Raw genomic sequence first — 20726 nt, forward strand, 5'->3', positions numbered from 1 at the left:
CGAACTGAAACTTAACCGCAAGTAAGAAGTCTGACGCTAGTATCTTGCTCTTGCAAATACATGTATGACATGCCCCATTTGAAATAAAAAAAAGAATCAAGGTTTTCCTATTGGCGTTATATAAAACTATGTCAAAGTTGATGCAAGGAATAGATATTTTCATAAATGTTTAAAAGGAACTTTAACCCTTGTTCCTAATGGTGTAATTCTGTTAGAGTTATGAATATGTGTCACAAACAGTGGATGATTTAAATAAAGATACACCAAATGCTTTGGGCATGCAAATTATGAATGGAAAAAATTCAAATGGATCCTTTTTTAACTACAGTCTGGTCATTGGCATCACTAAACCACATGAAGTCATGGAATCGTCTGGACCAAACCATGTTGAGTTGGGTAACATCACTGTATTGTCTTCGTCTTAGTACATGGCTCACTGTTGTGGAAAAAACCTTACAGAATGTGAACAGTACGGGTCAATGGTTTTCTCTGATGAATAGAGCTTTTGTTTCACCTCAATCAGTAGGGAACAGTAGTTTTCCTCTAGGTGCTTAATTCACCGGCAGGGTTTATATCCAGTCCACTAAGCTGCATGTTATGACTGTTGTTTTGAGGGTTGTAGTAAAGGACATACATAATCTATTAGATGCCAGCTTCTAGATTCTACATTTCCTGCTATTTGGACAAGTTCACAACAGGCAAACCTGACCACAGGTATTTGGTGCACCAAGAGGCAAAGATTAATTTCACTGGGACCTTGATGACTGAAGGCAACTATGCTAGAATATTAAAGCCACAGCGTGACTTCGATTGTTTGTGAGTTATTGATGCATTGGGCCAAGATGGAGGCCTATCTCTTAGATATGGATTTCTTCTGGGATGGAGTCACAGATGACCTCAAGGGCAATCTTAGCCTAAGTAAGTGTCAACACTATTTTAGTCAAGCTCTTGATTCGATTATTCTTATTGAAAGTGTTGAATTAAGGTAATAGTTCTCACAAAAATGAAAATTCTCTCATAATTGACCCGTGTGCCTAAGGAGAGATTCTGGTCGCTCTTTTCTTTGCAATTACAGTCCATGGGAATAGAAGCTTTTAAGCTTAAACAAGGACTCAACAAATGTCTTCTGAAGCCATATGTGAGAATACGACTGAAATGTAATATGTTGTTCACTCGGTAATCTTTCTTTCCAGTGAGCAGTTAACCAAGTCTACCTGATTTCTATAACAGAATCTGTCAGATTTGTGAATGATTTGTTTAGTTTGACTTTTGACATATAGACTTAAATTTCCATCTGTTTTTCACACAAAAATATAGAATACTTGGAATTTTGTGCTCAAAGATTACTTTATGTAAGCAATAAGGTACGAGAAGCTGTGCTGTATCGTGAAGAAGTAACTCCGCTTCGCGTCGTGCCAAACAATGCCCTTCAGCCGTTACTTATTCACGATACAGCACTTGCCTCGAGTACCTTCTTGCTTTTATAAAAAGGTTGCCGCACAATATTAAAGTAAAAAACAATGTATTAGTGCTAGAGCCCGACCGATAAAGGATTTTGAAGGCCGATACTGATATATTTTTGGGTTTTAAAATCCGATATTCCGATATATCGGCCGATATGTTTTTTTTTTATTAAATATTGTTAGATTTCACACACGTGTAAAAGAAAAGCTAACTTTTCTGCACAAGATACGTTTGATACTTTTTCTCTATGTCTAAATGTTCACTCCTCGCAAGTAGACCTTACATTTTACAATGCAGGGACTGTAACTAGAGATATGCTAGTTATAAATACGGTAATCATTACTTTATTTAGGCAGAAAAAGTTCATTGTGGTTTCCAAGCTCATTAATGTTAACGTTAGCGGTCTTCCATTGATGATAGTGGCATTAGCCTGCTTTGTCTATGATGTCCCAGCTAGTCTATGATGAGCCATAATTTAGCAATAGATAACATCATACGGCAAATTGTAAAACATACAGTACATTTTCAATATAACAGGCCAAGGAGAGATGATTGAAGCGTGTTTCGTCCATTTTTATTTTATTTTTTAAATATTCATTTATCGGCCATTATAACTGCTGATACCGATATTATGGAAAATGCCTAATATCGGCCGATAATATCGGCCGGCCGATATATCGGTCTGGCTCTAATTAGTGCAACTTTCTTGAAGTAAAATCACTAAAAGCCTTCCTTCCGCTAGAAAAAATAGTCCCTGAGCGTGAACAGCAACAACGTTCCAATGTGTAAAATGCATGAAAGCTCAAATAAAAACAACATAGAACCGCAGTGTTGCGCAGCGATCAATAGAACCGTTGGGTGAAGCGGTCATAACTGTTTTATCGTGAATAAAGCACAGCTCTTGACCAATCAGAATCAAGGATTCGAACTAACCGTTTTATAAAGTACATTCAAATTCAATAATTGAAAATCAGTTGTAATTTATTTTAAAAGAGCAGCAATGCAAATACTTGTTCCTTCTGTACTCTACAGAAGAAATAAGTCAAAGAAGTTGGGATTGGTGAGTAATTTTTGGGTGTTCTATTTCTTTAGGGTCTCAGATCTGTATTACTAATTATACATTCTTCTGTTACTTTTTAAAGGTGTGGTATTTTACGATAATTGATATGCTTGTCTAGTGGCATCCACACATAATGCACCGGCTGAGAGTTTGATGGAGTGTTGTGACAACAGTAAAACAGGTCATGCCCAAAGCTATAGTACCATGATGCAATGCAGAGTGGCAGTTTTACCAGAACATCAAACCAGGCCACGGGTCAATGCTAATTACACAATCAGAGAACAAACTGACAAGAAGGTTTGTTCTCAGCTAACAGGGAGCTGTTTGTTAGCCGTGTTAGTATTTCTCCAGGCTATATGGTCATTCCTCTCTGCTGTGCTCTTAATAGGTTTACATGACTCGCTGCCATGCTTAGTAAGAGCACTTGTAAGCTTCCTAAGATCAGCAACCCTCAAGTGACCGCTTGCAACCTTTGCTTTAGGTTATGTTTGAGGTTGGTCTGCACACAGTTCTTCAACCTTAGGCCACTGATGTTGTCTATAAAATCATAAATCCTATTTCAAAGAATCTTCAACTTGTTAGTCTAGTCACCGTTATTTATATAGCGCTTTATACAATAGATTGTTTCAAGTAGCTTCACAGTAATTAAAAGGAAAAATACAATGAGTGATGCAAACTTTATCAAAGTTAGTCTCCGATGCAATGTTAATTTTGGCAGCATTTTTTTTTTAGTCTTTGGACTAAAATGCTATTTAGTTTTAGTAATTTTTTTGTCATCTGAATTGTTTTAGTTCTCTTTCTCGTGGTCACGCTTATTCAGGTCTATCCATATGTCTGCTCTTCTCTTTCTCCCAGACGTTTCAATTTTCGAACGTTTTATGAGTCACGTATCAAGCGCGTGCTGACTGATGTCCCGCCGGGTAGATCAGCACATTACAATATCCAATCCATAGATATGTATATAAAGGCTAGATGTGTTACGGCGGAGTTTCCATCGTCATCACCGGCGTCCATCTTGTCACAGACAGGCTTTCTGGCGGGCTCTGTGGTGTCTGATGTAAGAAATACGCTTATCTCGTTGAAATCTTGACGGATTTACAAACGGTTTGGTTTCTTACAAACGTTATCAACGTGGCTATAATTGTGGATGATTATTTATTTACTTATTAATCATAAGTATGCAGTATCATAACTACATCTCTGCCGTTTATAACAAACCAGACTGTTTGAGCAAGTTACGGTGATTTAAAAAGTACATGCACCATTAAAACAATGTTACCAATGAGCGAGCTGCCTGTGACAAGATGGCCGCCAGGTGCTGACGTCGACCTCCATTGGCCAGCAGTGCGGACGACACATCTAGCCTTTATATACATATCTATGATCCAATCTACCACACACACAAGACATCAGTTCTGACTGGATCTCTTCTCAAATCGCCCCTCCCTAACATTATTGTTCAGTTTTTTTTTTGTTCGCTGACGAAAATCTCAATAGATTTTGTCATTGAAAAACTAGTTTTTATTCAGTTCGTTGAGGAAATTTCCGAAAATTATTCGTCAATGGAATTTACACAGCTCCGATGGCATGCCCTCGGTTGTTTATTCCTTGCCTAACTATTATGAAATCATAAATTCGATTAGTTGCTGTCTTTACATGTTGGCATAACAGTCTTTTTCTTTCATAATAATCATTAGGAAGAGTGATTTGTTGGTCATGAAACCAAAGAGCCTTGTGTTCTTTAGAAACTAAAATTTGCATTTATTGTGGCGATGTGGCGGTTGGCTGTTGGGGGTGGGGGGGGGGGGTGGTTAATGTGGTTTCCATAAAAGTCATCCATAAAAAAATACAAGAAATTCAATTAAAGTGGCAAACTGAGAGTGGGCGCAATCCTGTATCGCCTATGTCAGGATCCGGCACTGCAATAAAAAATGGTGTTCGAATTGGTGTTCTCAAAGTGGAGCTCTCAAATAAATCTGTGGTGTGACTGTGTTGTTCTAGCAACAGTGTGAAACCATTAGAAGAGGAAGTCAACAAGGTTTTATTTAGGGAATTTACAGATGAGGATGCGTACAAATGAAGTTTTCAATAAAATCTGAGAGTTTTCATGGACCACTACAAAATGCTTCAAAAAGTACATGTTCGTCAGACTAATCCATATGAATTTTCTGAAGAGACTTGATTGCTTTATTTGATGAAGAGATTTAATTCAGGCTTTTTATTAAACCGCACAATTCATACGAATACGTTTTATGATCCCTTTATGAAATTTTTAAAGTGTCAAAGTGGTAGTTCTGTCTATGGAGGGACAGAAAGCTCTCAGGTTTCATTAAAAATATCTTCATTTTTGTTCCGAAGATGAACGGAAGTCCGACGGGTTTAGAAACGACATGAGAATGTGAGAATGTAATGACAGAAATTAATTAGGTATTATCTTTATATCATTATATTACCATGGTGCAGCCCTTTTTTATATAAGGTTGACTGAATTGAGCACAGATGATTTATATATTATATTCTTTTCAATTTTAACCTATAAAATGCAACGTATGCGCATAACATACATCAGACATAAAGACTCTTATCTCTATTTATCGGTCTAGTGTGTGTAGTCATTCTGAAATGGCTCTGTTGTGCAGGATGGAGGACTATCAGCACTACAGTGGATCACTCCACTTCTGTTATTGGTGCCTTATGGCGTCTGCTGTCTGTCTGCGGGGTGCTGTGAATCTACTGGCATTGAGCGAGAGATCGTGAAGCACATTGTGAAGGGCTATTACAGAGTGTCAGGAGAGGAAGAAGGAATGAAAAAGAGGCAGAGACATAGATGCATTAATATTTCATGACCTTCCCAGCATTCTTTGAAAGGTTTCATATTGCTAATCATTCAAACAAGAATGCTAATTCATAGCCGGAACTTTAAAAATAATTTTTTTTAAAATCGTTTCATTTCATACTAACATACTAGAAGACTTTTTCTATATTGTTAATACAGTCAAAGTTAAAGGCTGTTGTTCTAAGTATTATTTTATAAGACAATGTTATTTTATGAACCAAATTTTCCAAGTGGCACTTCTAAAAGATGGAATTGCTGTAATAGTAATAGAAATATAGGCTAAATGTTGCATTCAATACTGTAAAGATTTGTTAAAGTTAGGGTATAGGGGATTTTCAGAGAGGCTAGTGAAAGCAAAGCTACGACCCTCCTCCAAAACACATGAACACACAGCAGAGAGCAAATGAAATTTAAACTACCTTTTGTCTCAAAAGCGCATAGCATTTCAATAATATGGAACATAAACAACTTAAAGAGCATTGACCTGTACCGAATCACTGCTGAAGGTCATTTCGGCGTGTATATTTTGCCATTGAAATGCATAAATTCGAGCCAAGAACCAAGTATAATGTCAATCTCTTCCAAATTACAGTAGTTATGGCGTGGACACAGCATAAACTCTTGGTTTGGTTCAGGAGGAACTGTAAAAAGTGGCTGTTTTTTGTAGAAAATGCATATGTTGACATGCAGGTAACACATTCGTTCTGTGGGCAACAATTGGATTAATACACATGCAATTTATATACGTATATGTTTCCCTACTATGGAAGTCAATGAGACCAGAAACTGTCTGGTTACTGATATTCTTCTAAATATCAGAAAACCGTCTGAATGCATTCGAAAACGGTAAAACCCAACTGTTTAACTCTGGGGGAGTGGTAAAATGAGCCTATTTCCAAAAAAAAAAAAGTGGAGTATCCCTTTAACAGACTGATCAGACACATTCAGGCTTCGAGTAATAATGATTTTCTGCCTGAAGAGACTTCAGAGAGGTTCTTCTCATGAAGATCAATGGGAATTAGAGATGAACTGATTGCTGTAGCATCATCATCGGTCTTTTCTCTGTGTGGCCAGTGAGACAGATCTAAAGATGTTAGTTGCAGATGATGAGACACACCACGGCTCAGTACATTGTGTGATTTGTCCATCAGCAACTTTGAGGAACCCTTTATTTACTTAAAAAAAAAGTGTTTGGCAATTCATTTGTATTAAGTAGATTTTCTCGCTATGGGTGTTACATGAGTGTTTTGATGCTAGCGTTGCTAAGATGCCATGAATGGTTGTCTTTGTGGTCATTATGGTGTTATGAGTGGTTGCCAGGGCATTGTGTTTGCTAAGATATTTTTAGTGCACGTTACCAAGTTGCAATGCACTTACTAAGGGCTTCAGAGTAAATGTTAGCATCTTGCTATGCAGTTTGCTAAAGTGTTCTGAGTAGTTTTATATATTTTTTTTGTTGAAAACTATGAGTAAATTTGCTTGAATAATATACCAGAAGACACATTACTCACCAAGTTTGTTTAAATATATATATATATATATATATATATATATATATATGATAACACTGAGTGATTACCATATCCATGTGCCAAATAAATAAAATCACTAAAAATAAATAAATAAATAAATATCACTCAATTATCTACATGGTACACCTAGGTACTTCTATATGTCAGAAAACATTTATATATGTTTATAAATCTTCCTGTTAACAATTACATATCATATCCAGGTCTAGTTCATAATATTTGTCTTACAGAAGGTACTGTACAATGAAGTGTGTGGTAATTTGTATATTCTTGTTGTTGTTTTTTTCAGAGGAGGAATTGCGGAAGCTCCGAGAAGAAACCAATGTGGAGACCCTTAAGCAGGAGCTGGAGAGAGAACGCAGCAGAAGACTTGACCTGGAACAGAAGATGAGCGATGTGCTGAAGACCAGGTAAAAAAAAAAAAAAAATACAAATGAAGTCGTTACATAAAATGAGTTGACAAAGTTTCAAACAATGGATGAGGAGCACAGGCGCCTGAGGCCACAGATGCTCTATGCAAGTACTAGGGATTGGGAATAGAAAACTTCTTTTTTTTTAATAAGTTCTACAGTTTGTGTAAACCGTGTTCAATGACCCTGTCACTCTGTGGGGTTCCCTCACCACAACCTGAGCGTCAGAGTTTCGTACACAACAATATGTTGGTACAGTGTGTTCTTTCCAATGATGTGATTGGCGACACGTTAGACTTGCACATGAGTGTACTGAGCTACTGTATGTTGAATAGAGAATGTTTCTGAACATTGACCTGCACATATGTGTGAAAAAGATTCACAAATCAAACGTTTTATATAATTTTAGCTTATACTAAAGTTCTCAAAATTGTGGGGGGAAATGGCTGAACACAAAACAATTGAAACTTAAATAATATATAAATATTAAATGTGTTTGCTTTTAGAAATATTAAACGCCTATTAGATTTCTAACTTCTTATCTGTGCAATTCTTAAAATAATCAGAATATACCAAGTTTTAAATAAACATTGCATCCTTTTTTTTACACTGTTTTTGTGAATGTTGGCTTCGAGCTTCATCTTATAATATTTATTTTTTTTATATTTTGAATTTTTATTTTAGGTTAAGTTTTATTTTGTTATGTGCTTTTATATATATATATATATTTAATGTTTTTATTTAGCTTTAATTTGATTTTATTTCAGTCAGTTTTTAGTAGCTCAGATTATACTTATTTTACTCTATTTTAGTTAACTATTTCATCTACAAAAATCTATTTTATCTCAGCTTCATTTCAATTGTCAAAAATGATTTTTAAGTTACTTTTGTTAGCAAGGACAACTATTGCACACTCCTTGACTCAAGTTGGTTAAAAGTCATTGCAAAAATAGCACAGAAAATTATGGTTCGGTTTCCGAAAACATAATTTGTTTGCAGATGCCACTTGCTTTCTCATTCTGTCATTTTCTGCCACTGTGAATATCTGTCATATTTATATTATTATTATTTTTTTTTTATGGAAGTTTTGTATGAACTGAAAGTTAATGTAGTTTATATTTCCTGGTGCAGGTGTGAAGATTCTCCACCTCAGCTTCCACGGAAACAGCCGCCACCTGCAGCTAATGGCACAGGTAACACCACCCACAATGTTATGACATTAAGCGAACGTTTGCACGAGAGCAGTGTAGTTAAAATGTAAACGTTTTTCCGAGTACAAATGACAAAAATCCCAGTTCACACGGATCCGCGAAAATCCGCATGATGTCAAATTCATGTTTTTGTAGTTTACATGGGAAAAAAAATTTAAAAAATCTTGTTTACGTCTTGAAATCTGTTTTCGTAAAATCTGTTTTATCTGTTGTCATACATAATATGGTAAATGTAGTATCCTAATTATTAAAGTCCCCTTATAGTCAATCACTTTATCCCTTAAAACTCATCTTTGATCACCAAAATGACCTTTTTTGCACCCTTTCCTCATTTAGTATACGCGGTTCTATAAATATTCAGATTAACCCCAATTCCACTCACTCACTGCAGATCCACTCGTTGACGATCACACGTTGACGTGATTAGTTACATGGGAGTTTGTGACATCAGAACGTTTTGGTTTCTGAAATCTCTGCTCCAGGAAGCTTCCAGTTGTTATTTTAGGCTCTTGTCTAAATTTGTAGACCAACTAGGCCAGATCGACCTCTTTTGTTTGAGGGAGGAAATGAGAATGTAGAGCACAAGCTCCCTGACTCTCTGGATTCAGATTAATAGAGCTTTGTTTGTGGCTTCAGAATGAAGTATATCTCTTAACTCTCACTAGACAAACAGCAGAAGGAGACGGTGTGTTCGCGGCTACAGAGTTGGCTGTATGATCGGTTTGGGGTTTACATCGAGGATTTTCGCTTCCAGCCTGAGGAGAACACAGTTGAGGCTGAGGAGCCACTAAGTGCTAAAAGGTCAGTGAAGAAAGATCACCTGTAGAACATTATATAACTCTTTAACTAACTAAACTTAGTGAAACTAAAATACTTTGCTCTGTTATCATTTCCCATAGTTCTTCTGTCTCTATCCAGTAACGTTTTATTGTAAACATCTGCCCCCCTGTGGTCAGGATGGTTTTAGTCAGAATAGGCCAAGTATAGTGGCAAAGAGTCGATCCATCAACTGACATAAAATTAAGCTTTCAATTTTAAAATTGTCAAAATAAAAGTTTCCTAACATATGTTCTATCAAATGATGTACTTCTCCGAGGGTTAGTGTCAGGTTTTACCATGCCAATGCTTGGTCGTCTAATTTGTGCTGGTCCAATTTTGAAGAGCTCGTCTCCTTTTTCAGGAAATTATAATTACTTATACTGTAATTATAATTAGAGCTTAACTCATTTTTGAAGCCAGTTTGTGCTAATAATTTGAAGTTCTTATGTTTGGGGGTTGTTGGTTTAAGTCTTCTATTTTTAATAACCAAGACACGTATGATGAGTTTTCAAAATAAAAGACAAATACATAGCAAAACCCTCTTCACAAAACCCTTACAAACATGCTGTGTACAGACTTGTTTTTACGTTTTGTCTATTGGAATTTTCCATTTATATATGCTGAACTGAAACTAGTGAAGTTGGACTATATATAATAATAACAAATATAGCTGCAAGCAATTATTTGGGTTCATGAGCTTGACGTGGGTGCTGATGGGATCTAGGCTGACTCAAAATTTAAGGATTGGTCCTCTGCTGCCATCAAGTGGTTAGACTGGCAATCACAGGGAATTTCCCATTATAATGATAGGAACGTTGTCATAACTTTTATAGAAGCATGTATTGCCAGACCTGCATGCTTGATATGTCACATGTGCTCACTTATTTTTTGCGTGTTTGCGTGCACTTGGCCACAGCCATCTTCTTAATTACTTTGTTATAGCTAACCAGGGTAAAGATTTTTTTGTTGTTGTTTTTTTTTTACCCAAGCTACATGCTTGAACCCTTAATAATAAGAAGAATCTAGTTTGCCAGAGCTTCCTCAGTTTTTAATCCACTTGGTTTATATCATAGAGACAGTTATTTCGAAACCACCTGAGGTTTTGTGGTTTTCTGGATCTGATGTCCAGTCAATGCTTGTACCTGTGTCAATTATACATGAGGCTATTGAGTCCATGTCTGTTAAATGTCCCCTCAGGGATCAATGGAGTACATCTATCTGTCTCTGAAGAGAGGTATTGAGTGTGTGCTGCCCACAGCTGTCTGCTTTCATTGATTTACACGGTTTAAGTGTCACTTTGCTATAAAAATACAAGACAGGCTGGTGGTTGGTGGAAGAAATTAGTGATGTTAGCTTACTGTTAGCCACTGTTTGTGCCATTGATATGAATGATATCTCGAACTGTGTCTAAATTAAGCTGCTTTTTTTTTCAGATTAACTGAAAATATGCGACGACTTAGTAAGTCTATTTTTGTTGTTGTATTTGTTGATGTATTTCATGGTTTCACTAAAAGACTTTTCAGCTTTACTTGTTTATCTTTTTATTTTTTTTCTAGAACGGGGTGCCAGACCGGTAACAAATTTCTTACGGAATCTTTCCGCCTTATCCAACTGGCACTCGGTATATACGTCAGCAATTGCCTTCATTGTGAGTGGCCTTCATCAGTTTTCTATGTTTACAGTTACACATATAAACTGTACATATTACACAGATACATTTATTTAAGTTACAAAAAAGTAACACTTTATTTTACAGTGTCCTTGTTAGATATGTTACATGTACTTACCATAGTAATAACAGTAAGTTATAGAGCCAGACCGATATATCGGCTGACCGATATTAGGCATTTTCCAAACTATCGGTATCGGCAGTTATAAAGGCCGATAAATAAATATTTCAAAAATAAAATAAAAACGGACGAAACACACTTGAACCATGTCATGAGTGCTGGAGTTGTATAGTTTGTCCACCAGAGGGCACTCTACACCGTTCCTGTTGGCAACACTCGTTGAGTTGGTCACGATACATACATTGCTTGAATAACAATTAAAAGAACATCCCCATCAGTTCTCTCAACTCAAATAAGCATGACAAAATTTGTGACTATCATGTCCAGTTTAAAAAATAAATAAATAAATAAGTAAAATATCGGCCGATATATCGGAATATCGGATTTTAAAACCCCAAAAATATTTGTATCGGTATCGACCTTCAAAATCCTTTATCGGTCGGGCTCTAGTAAGTTATGCATAATTACATGCAACTAAACCTAAAACAAACACTAATCTTAACCATAACCTATTAGTAAGTAGTATGTAGTTGATTAATATTACTCAGTGCTTAAATATATAATTACACTGTTACAATGACACCGTAAAATAAAGTGTAACCCTTTATTGCTACAGTGTGATTATACATTTAAGTTCTGAGTAATATTAATTAACATGTACTTACTATATGGTTATGGTTAAGATTAGTGTTTGTTTTAGGGTTAGTTGCATGCAATTAATTATGCATATTTACTGGTAATACATACTGGTAAGTAACATATGTAACAAAGAAACTAAGATTACACTATTTAGTAAAAAGTGTAAATTATGCATACAACTAACCCCAAACCAACCCCCATTTCTAACCCTATAGTACGTACATGTAGTTCATTATTTTACTCAGTCCTTAAATAAATAATTACACTGTAACAGGGACATCTTATAATTTAGTGTAATTGAAATTAAAATAAAGTGTTACCAAATTGCTCATCAAGGGGACAGACATGTAATGTGTGTTGTGTTTTTGTCACAGATTTACATGAATGCAGCATGGCATGGCTGGGCTATTCCTTTGTTTCTATTCTTAGCCATTCTGAGGTTGTCGTTGAACTACCTCATCGCCAGGTAAAACGTTTGCTTTTTCACTAGAATGGCTTTGAAATGGTCAAATCATTTTAGGGTTTAATTAAAAAATGTTACCTAGAATTAACTTGAATTTATATGTGGTTGTGTATTGGCTGAAATTGCCAATTGTAAGAATTTCTATACTACCAAAAGATCAGTAGTCAACTTGGGCCTTGTGTCAACATATGTGTGCCCATTATTAGTCATTATTATAGTGATTGTATGTATATTAATAAGCATACATACAGTACGTGTGTATTTATACATTGCTGGTCAGAATTATTTGCCCCCTTGGTAAATATGATTGAAGATGACAAAAATAAATCTGCATTGTTAATCCTTTTGATATTTTATTAAAAAAATTATCAAAAATCTAACCTTTTAACAAATTAGGTTGCAAAAAGTGTTTAATAGAAGGGGTAAATAATTGTTGCCAACATGTTTTGGAGAAAAAAAACATTAATTTCAAGATGTGATTTTCTCCACAATTTAAATTATTTTACTTCAATAAAAGGTTTGATTTTTGCTTTAATATATATATATATATCAAAAGGATAAATAATGCAGATTTATTTTTTTACTGCCATCTTTGATCGTATTTACCAAGGGGGCAAATAATTCTGACCAGCACTGTTCATGTAACACATCAATTTAATGTTGTTGTTTGTTTTGTTTTTTTCTATAGAGGATGGAGAATTCAGTGGAGTATTGTGCCTGAAGTTTCTGAACCTGTGGTAGGAATGTTTTTTTTTTTTCCAGGCTGTATTTTTGCATGCCAGTGACTTTTATTTTTAAATATAAAAATAAAAGTCACTGACATGCAAACATATAGCCATGAATATTTCAATTTATGGGCATATTTCAATTTTCTTCCTTGTGGTCTTTTTTTCAGGAACCTGCAAAAGAAGACCTGACTGTGTCTGAAAAGTTTCAGTTAGTTCTCGACGTCGCACAAAAAGCACAGGTATCAACAGGCTTGTACACATAAACGCTTTTATTTTGTACATTTTCATTTAAAAATTAATTAAATTAGCATTTATATTATTGGTCAAAAGTTTGGCCACACTCCTGATCTCGAAATCTTTTTAATCAGAAGGCTTTTTTATGTATACTTTTATCTTCAAAACAATAATTAAAAAAAAAAAAAAAATTGGATATGAGTGAGTTTGTAATAGTGATTATGAAGGAAAAGCCGCCAATTGTTTTTAACATTTTACAGTAATTTCCATCTATGCTTATTTTATAGTTTTTGAGGACTTTTATTCTATAATATGACATTGCTATATGAAATTGTGATTTGAATTGTGAATTTTATGGACATTTCTCTCAAATTTCATGTCGTGTGTATTTTTCTGCAGAATCTTTTTGGTAAGATGTCAGATGTTTTGGAGAAAATCAAAAAGTAAGTATCTCTTTAACTTTTATTGTATGACTACGGGCTAAAGGGACATGGTAATGGAAACATATAAGATGGCTGAAATCATTATCAATGTGCTTTTGTGTTCCCTTGCAAAAATTTTAGCGTTTTCCCTAAAAACTTCACAAACAAATGTGAAATTCTTCCATAATATTTCAAGGCTATTGTGAGTTTTACAGGCGAACACAAAAACTCTGTTCAGGGAAAGTGAAAATGAGCATGACCTGAAGGAAATTAATGAATGTTTCTCCATGTTTGTATGTGTTTGTGTACATCAGTTTGTTTATGTGGGTTCAGCCTGAGATCACTCAGAAGTTGTACATCGCTCTGTGGGTGGCCTTCATCTCCTCCTGCGTCCTGCCATACAAGCTAATGGGCTTTATGATCGGTGAGAATCAGTATTCATAACCCCACATATGTACATAAACACCCCATACACACTAATAACACTGAATGGCTCAGTGTTGCTTTCATGTGACATGTCTCTTGTGTAACAGTCCCCCTGTTGTCAATCATTTTACCCCTTAAAAATTTGATCACCAGAATTACATATTTAAGCGTTTTTTCCTTAAGAAAATAAGGAAAAAAACGTTTTTTATAAATAAAAAAATAGTCATTCCTTAAAATATCTTGAATGTAACTATAACTATATTTAACTATATTACAATTTAAAATTTTTCACAATATTCGTTTTTTAATGTATTTTTGATCAAATATAAAGCAGCCTTATAAGAAATACCCTTTAAAAACATTAAATAATCTTACCATCTTTTGAATGGGAGAGTACATTTATAAATGCATTTAAATTTTACTTTTTGTGCATTATATTTAGTACAGACGAGCATTCTGTGAATTTACATGTGTTCCAGTCAATTTATGTTAATTTGATTCAAAATAATGAACTAAATCTTGCAAAATAGAAGTTTTTGTGCTGAAATGCAGTTGTTTTTTTCTCATTCTCACGGTGTGTGTGTGTATGTGTCTTCCCCGGTAGGGCTTTACGCAGGCATCAAGTTCTTTATTATAGACTTCCTATTTAAGAGCTGCCCGAAACTCCGAGACAAATACGACACTCCGTTCATCATGTGGAACAACCTGCCCACGGACCCTCAGCTGAAAGAGCGCAGCAATGCCACCGTGTCTCGACGGGTGAGACCGAAAGAGACAATGTCGTACTCGTTACAGCAGCCTCCGGGTTGTTTTCACATTTAAAATGTCATAGCTATTTGAAACATTTTTTTTCAGAGTGTCAGGCACTGTAAATATGTGCGTATGAGAGTGATGGGTGTTGCCTCGTAAGGGAATCATCATCAGTATAGAGTCGCTGACATGACGATCACATATAATCTGTTGTCTTTCTCTCTCAGCTGTCTGGGTGTGAGAAGGTAGGGACTGTGGTGTGCTTCTGCGAGCACCTGTGTGTGTGTGTGTGTGTGATCAAACCAGCTGACCTTACTTTCTTTACCTGTGTGTGTTTGGATCTAGATGCACCTTGTGATATGAATTTTTGTCAGTGGCCAAATGGATCAAAATGGACTTAATCTCAACTAACGTAATTCTCATTTCACAGAGAAATGTTCATATTTCACCACAAAATCAATATATATTGGGAAATATATGTAATTTTTCCTCCCATCCCCAATTTTGTCCTCATTATCATGGCTCTGTACTATGGAAGCTTGTTTCCGCCACACAATAAAACATTTTAAAGGATAATTGCAACTTTTTATCTCACTATTGACCCTTCGCTAAGCCCCGCCCTCCCTGGTTACTGTTGCTACGCCTGTCAAGCTTTCACGCCTGGCATGTCTATTGCAGTGTGTATGCACCGGTGTCCGACATTCCCAATCAGATTTTTACTCATTTTTGGTGAATATGTGAAATATCTGGGACTACAGTATGCATTCGAGGGATATATTCACGACATAATAATTTCATAAAAATTGAAGCTAAAGCCTATCGTCCCAGCGCAAGAAGCCGCCGCCTCCACAGCAGAGTATGTGAATGTGAAAATAATCTAATATTTATAAATCAAACTGCTTATCCATAAATCGTGTGGAATAACGCTAACGCCGGGAGAGCCGAGATCGGATTGGGTTAAAGTTACTCAGTCAGGAATAGGCCGTCGATTAACAAAAAAATGCTGAAATATATTTTAAAGTATGTCAGTTAGCCTACGTCTTGTCTTTTTATTTTCGTTTTATTTTACGTTAAAATATATGCATTATGAACAAAGAACCGTCATTATTTCCAAGCTAGGGGTTTTTGTTAATCCTGTCTTCATTTAGTTGTGAATGAGGTCTCCCACTGCTTGATCACACCCGTCATTTCAAGATTTTTTCGGGAAGGAAAAAAATTCACTCCCCCATCCAAAGTTTGAGGATACCGGGTATCAGATTTGCACAATCCATACACACAACGCATGTTTCCCTCGCTCGAAAGCTTGCCAGACCTTATAGTTGCTAAACCATGATTGGCCAGTGGCGGTTAGACCGATATATCGGCCGGCCGATATTAGGCATTAGCCATAATATCGGTATCGGCAGTTATAATGGCCGATAAATGAATATTTAAAAAATAAAATAAAAACAGACGAAACTTGCTTTAATCGTCTCTCCTTGGCCTGTTATATTGAAAATGTATGTTTTACAATTTGCAGTATGATGTTATCTATTGCTAAATTACGGCTCATCATAGACTAGCTAACCACAAAGCTAGCTAATGCCACTATCATCAGTGGAAGACCGCTAACGTTAACATTAATGAGCTTGGAAACCACAATGAACTTTTTCTGCCTAAATAAAGTAATGATTACTGTATTTATAACTAGCATATCTCTAGTTACAGTCCCTGCATTGTAAAATGTAAGTTATACTTGCGAGGAGTGAACATTTAGACATAGAGAAAAAGTATCAAACGTATCTTGTGCAGAAAAGTTAGCTTTTCTTTTACACGTGTGTGAAATCCAACAATATTTAATAAAAAACAAAACAAATATCGGCCGATATATCGGATTTTAAAACCCCAAAATATTTGTATCTGTATCGGCCTTCAAAATCCTTTATCGGTCGGGCTCTAATTGTGAGTTTACATCTGGGAATTCTGACGCGCAATTGTGACTCTATATCTCGCAATTCTGACAATTGTGAGATATAAAGTCGCAATTGCGTGTTACAAAGTCAAATTCTAAGGAAAACAGGACTGACTTATCCTTTGCGAGATATAAACATGCAATTCTGAGAAAAAAAGTCACAATTTTAAGATTAAAAAGTCACAAAAACATTTTTTTAATTGTTTTATTCTGTGGCGGAAACAAGCTTCTATAATGTACATTACCCTAATCCATAAACACAAATTCTCTAACTACAATAAAAAAGTAATTCTCATTACTCTAATGTGATAAAATCACATTCGAATTACTATAATGAAAAAGTCCTGTTCTCATTACTATAATAAAAGCTTTCTCATTAGTGTCATGCAAAAAGATTATAAAACCTGGTGTTACAGTAATAGGAATGAGATTTCTCATCCAAAATATAATTATGTGGTGTAATATCAGATGGGCATTTCTTGCTCTCTGCAGAATTGTATAAAAAAAATAGCATTAATTGACTGATCTACTGAACGTATTTAATATTAATGATTTTGCTTGATGTAATCTAATGTAGCTATTGCATATTAATGTAATGTTTACAGCTAATGTGCCATTTTGAATCCATTTTCACAGACTATTTGATGGGTGTGTGTGTGTGTGCATAGATAGAAAAGGATTGCTTCGAGTAGTTTCCCCAGTGTTATTTTAGTATCAGGGAGATACTATTATATTGTTTTTGTTAACAGTTTGAATTAATAATATTATTTGTTTAATCGGTTTTAGTAATCTTGTGCGTTTTTGTCATTTTTATTATTTTTTATGTCTATATAATTGTTATTTTAGCACATTAAATTTAACTAAATGAAAATGAGAAATGTTTCCTTGGAAACTAGCTGAAATAGAATTTTTTTTTATTCGTTATATATTATTTTATTTGATGTCTGTATATTTTTTTCATGGTTTTAGTTAACTACTCTAACACTGGTTTACACAAAAATGTGTAGTTTGGGTTCTTAGAAGTAGATCATTAGATCATTAGAGGTAGAACTAGTTGAATGTTTGCCTTTAGGACAATGAATTGAAGTATTTTTGCTGTGTTGTTGGGAATCTGTACAGAGAACATACTACGTGTCCATGAGAATGAGCTCAATGGCGCTTACTAACATTAATAATAATAATGTGTTACATTTATATAGCGCTTTTACATATGGAAGGGGGAATCTCCTCAACCACCACCAATGCCTTTTATCTTTCCCAAAACCATTACCTTTAACCTTCTCTCAAAACATCATTACACTGACTTCTGACACACACATAAACTCATTTCATGTTGACTTTCGCTGCGTTCACGCCATGTCGTAATTACGAGATAACACGTGACTTCCCACTCGGAGTTGTCCTCGCACTCGGGATTGTGTTTCTATGGCAACACATTTCTATGGCTCTCAGAAACATGCTAGTCATTATGCTTTTTTCAATTTTTGCAAGTCGTAAACGCGTAATTACAGTACTTACGACATGCCGTGAACGCACTTTGTATTGTTTTGACCTTAAAGTCAACATGAAATCAAAATGAAACCTGTTTTCTTCCCTAATACGTTAAACATGAGGCGTAATTCACTGATAGCTGTGTATTAAACAATTTTAATGCAAGACTGAGGCAAAGAAAACACCCGACGCGAAGGGAAGCATTCAAATCGTTTAATACACTGCTAGCCGTTAATTATTACACTTATACCATGGTTATTTGCCAGAATTGACAAGTTAAAGCTGTTGTTGATGTTTGCAGCGCTAAATTTGACTGGAAGGTTTAAAATGGTGGTTAATTTCGTCAGCTACCAGCTACGGCTAGCATTCTGTACGTTTTAAATCGGACACAGAGATAAAGTAGTGCCTTTTAAAATGATTTGATTGAATGATAGAATAAATTAGCAAAGAGAGAGAGAGGTGATTGGCTGTGCAGTCTCTACTAGAAATTAAGCTGTGAGTTGAATTATTTCAAAAACAGTGACGTTACAACCTCCTTGCTAATGTAGTGCTTCAGTAGCGAACGTTATTTACTAATAAAAGTTACGTGATAGCATTGATAAAACGCTCGCGGGTGAAAACGTAAAAATACTTTATCGGATGTGCCTTTCGTTTACACGGCGACAGCGTTTTGGGGGCTTAAAAACGCAAAAAAAGTGAAACCACCCTCCAGAGTGGAAATCTTGCGTAAAAACGCAAAAGTCTGCTTGACAGTGAAGGTTGTACGCAGGCGCGCGGACTTGGTGTTGTTGTGTGGCAGTGCTCCACATTGCCACCTAGCTGCCTGGAGTGCACATGGGATACGTGTGTGTGTGTGTGTGCGTTGATATAGAATGGTGATTAAACTGACACGGCACTATCCGTGCATTAATCGGTTTTACTGCGCACCTTTCAGCCAATCAGAATTGAGTATTCAGGCGAACCATGGTATAATTGCTATTGTGAGTGATTGATTAGTGCATGTTTTTCCAGAAGAGAGAAAAAAATTGTTCACCCCCTCAAACGCCTATCCTTTATAAATATAAATACTATAAATCCCAGAAATATGTCACATTATGTAAGTAAAATGTTTTTTTTTTTGTTTTTTTTACACTTTAATATAATGACTAAAAAGTATTAGTTAGTTATTGCAAGCTATTTATTTGAGTTGTTCCAAAATCCCTCTCTTTTATGTTAAGATTCAGCCAGTGGTCTCACGGAGCAGTTTAGCCACAATCCCACCCGGAGTGACCCGAGAGGAAGAGCCCGGCCGTTCACACAACACAAAGAAAGGAGCATTCCATGAGATCTTCAACCTACCCGAGAATGAGAGACCTCTGCCCGGTGAGACCTCTCGTAGACTTGGTTCTTGTCTTATGAGACTCCGCATCCAGAAAAAAAAAAAAGTACTTGGAACCTAAATGGACAAAAACAAAACAGGCTTGAGTTGGACATGCCAAACAGATTTTAACTTGTCCACTTGTGTACAACCAAGTGATTTAGTAGTGTTTTTTTTTTTTTCAGTGTGTGAGAATGGATGGAGATGCTGTCTGATAAACAGAGACAGGAAGATGCCCACTGACTACATTCGCAACGGGATGCTCTACGTCACTGAGAAGTAAGAAACATTGGGGAAAGTTATTAGTCGCTTATTGGTAGAGTTGAATTGGATCATCGAAGGTCAGCAGCAAAGACATTGGTTTATAAAGTGAGATTAAATACATAAAGTATATTTGTATTTCACTGTTTCTATTCATTTTGAGGAATACTGAATGTTTTTGTGCAAGTGAAATGAGTAAATTCATGCTCACATTTAGCCTAGAACTACAATTACCATCATGTTCAAACACAAACACACACAGCGCCTCTGCCTTTCTCTCAATATGGGGACAGAAGAGCTGTCAATCAATAAATGAAAATCAAAGTAACTTGCGTTACTTATTTTAAAAAAGTAACCGGAATTTTGTTGTAAATTTAAAAGTAATGTGTTACTTGAAAAAAAGTAATCTGATTACATTACTTGTAACGCTTTACCCCCAACTACTGATTGCTGAGCACAGAAAGATTCTTCTTACTATGAAGATCTCTTTCATGCCTTCATTGCAATTATTTAACATGAGAAGGCACCATAGAATCAACATTTACATTAATGTAGTAACATTATAATTACAAATGGCTGTCCATCCATCAGCTACCTGTGTTTTGAGAGCTCCAGCTCAAGATCGGGGTCTTCAAAGAAGAACAAAGTCATTAAACTGGTGGACATCACAGATATCCAGAAGGTATGTGCATTATTATTTCTAACTATAAAGTCATTGAAATCAAGCTGAAACAAAGTAAAATATAAATATTACATGAAAAAAACTTAGTATTAGAAATATCGGCTTGGCAGCTAACTGAAATAAATGAGGCTATTTCTGCTTTTGTTAATAAACTTAAAGGATCTTTGACTATTTATGCTTTATGCACTTTCTTGATACGA

At 35.5% G+C, this 20726-nt stretch overlaps 1 protein-coding gene and 1 long non-coding RNA gene across 3 annotated transcripts in view; one reads left to right on the top strand and one right to left on the bottom strand.

Moving 5' to 3' along the window:
* LOC120477097 (uncharacterized) overlaps positions 1 to 20726 on the bottom strand; it is a 283701-nt gene that overhangs the window by 188735 nt on the left and 74240 nt on the right. The gene's annotated exons all lie outside the window — the stretch shown is intronic.
* Positions 1 to 20726, top strand: part of gramd4a (GRAM domain containing 4a) — a 49687-nt gene that overhangs the window by 24677 nt on the left and 4284 nt on the right. For both annotated transcript variants that reach the window (XM_039668504.2, XM_089126817.1), the window contains 14 exons: positions 7182 to 7302; positions 8434 to 8495; positions 9179 to 9314; positions 10766 to 10791; positions 10889 to 10980; positions 12136 to 12227; positions 12913 to 12961; positions 13120 to 13191; positions 13586 to 13629; positions 13923 to 14032; positions 14639 to 14793; positions 19444 to 19588; positions 19769 to 19862; positions 20436 to 20526. In XM_039668504.2, the coding sequence (XP_039524438.1) occupies positions 7182 to 7302; positions 8434 to 8495; positions 9179 to 9314; positions 10766 to 10791; positions 10889 to 10980; positions 12136 to 12227; positions 12913 to 12961; positions 13120 to 13191; positions 13586 to 13629; positions 13923 to 14032; positions 14639 to 14793; positions 19444 to 19588; positions 19769 to 19862; positions 20436 to 20526 (1289 nt within the window). The remainder of the gene's footprint in view (positions 1 to 7181; positions 7303 to 8433; positions 8496 to 9178; positions 9315 to 10765; positions 10792 to 10888; positions 10981 to 12135; positions 12228 to 12912; positions 12962 to 13119; positions 13192 to 13585; positions 13630 to 13922; positions 14033 to 14638; positions 14794 to 19443; positions 19589 to 19768; positions 19863 to 20435; positions 20527 to 20726) is intronic.

Source organism: Pimephales promelas, chromosome 24, assembly GCF_988280905.1.
Source record: "Pimephales promelas chromosome 24, fPimPro1.hap1.1, whole genome shotgun sequence".
Classification (NCBI taxonomy): domain Eukaryota; kingdom Metazoa; phylum Chordata; class Actinopteri; order Cypriniformes; family Leuciscidae; genus Pimephales; species Pimephales promelas.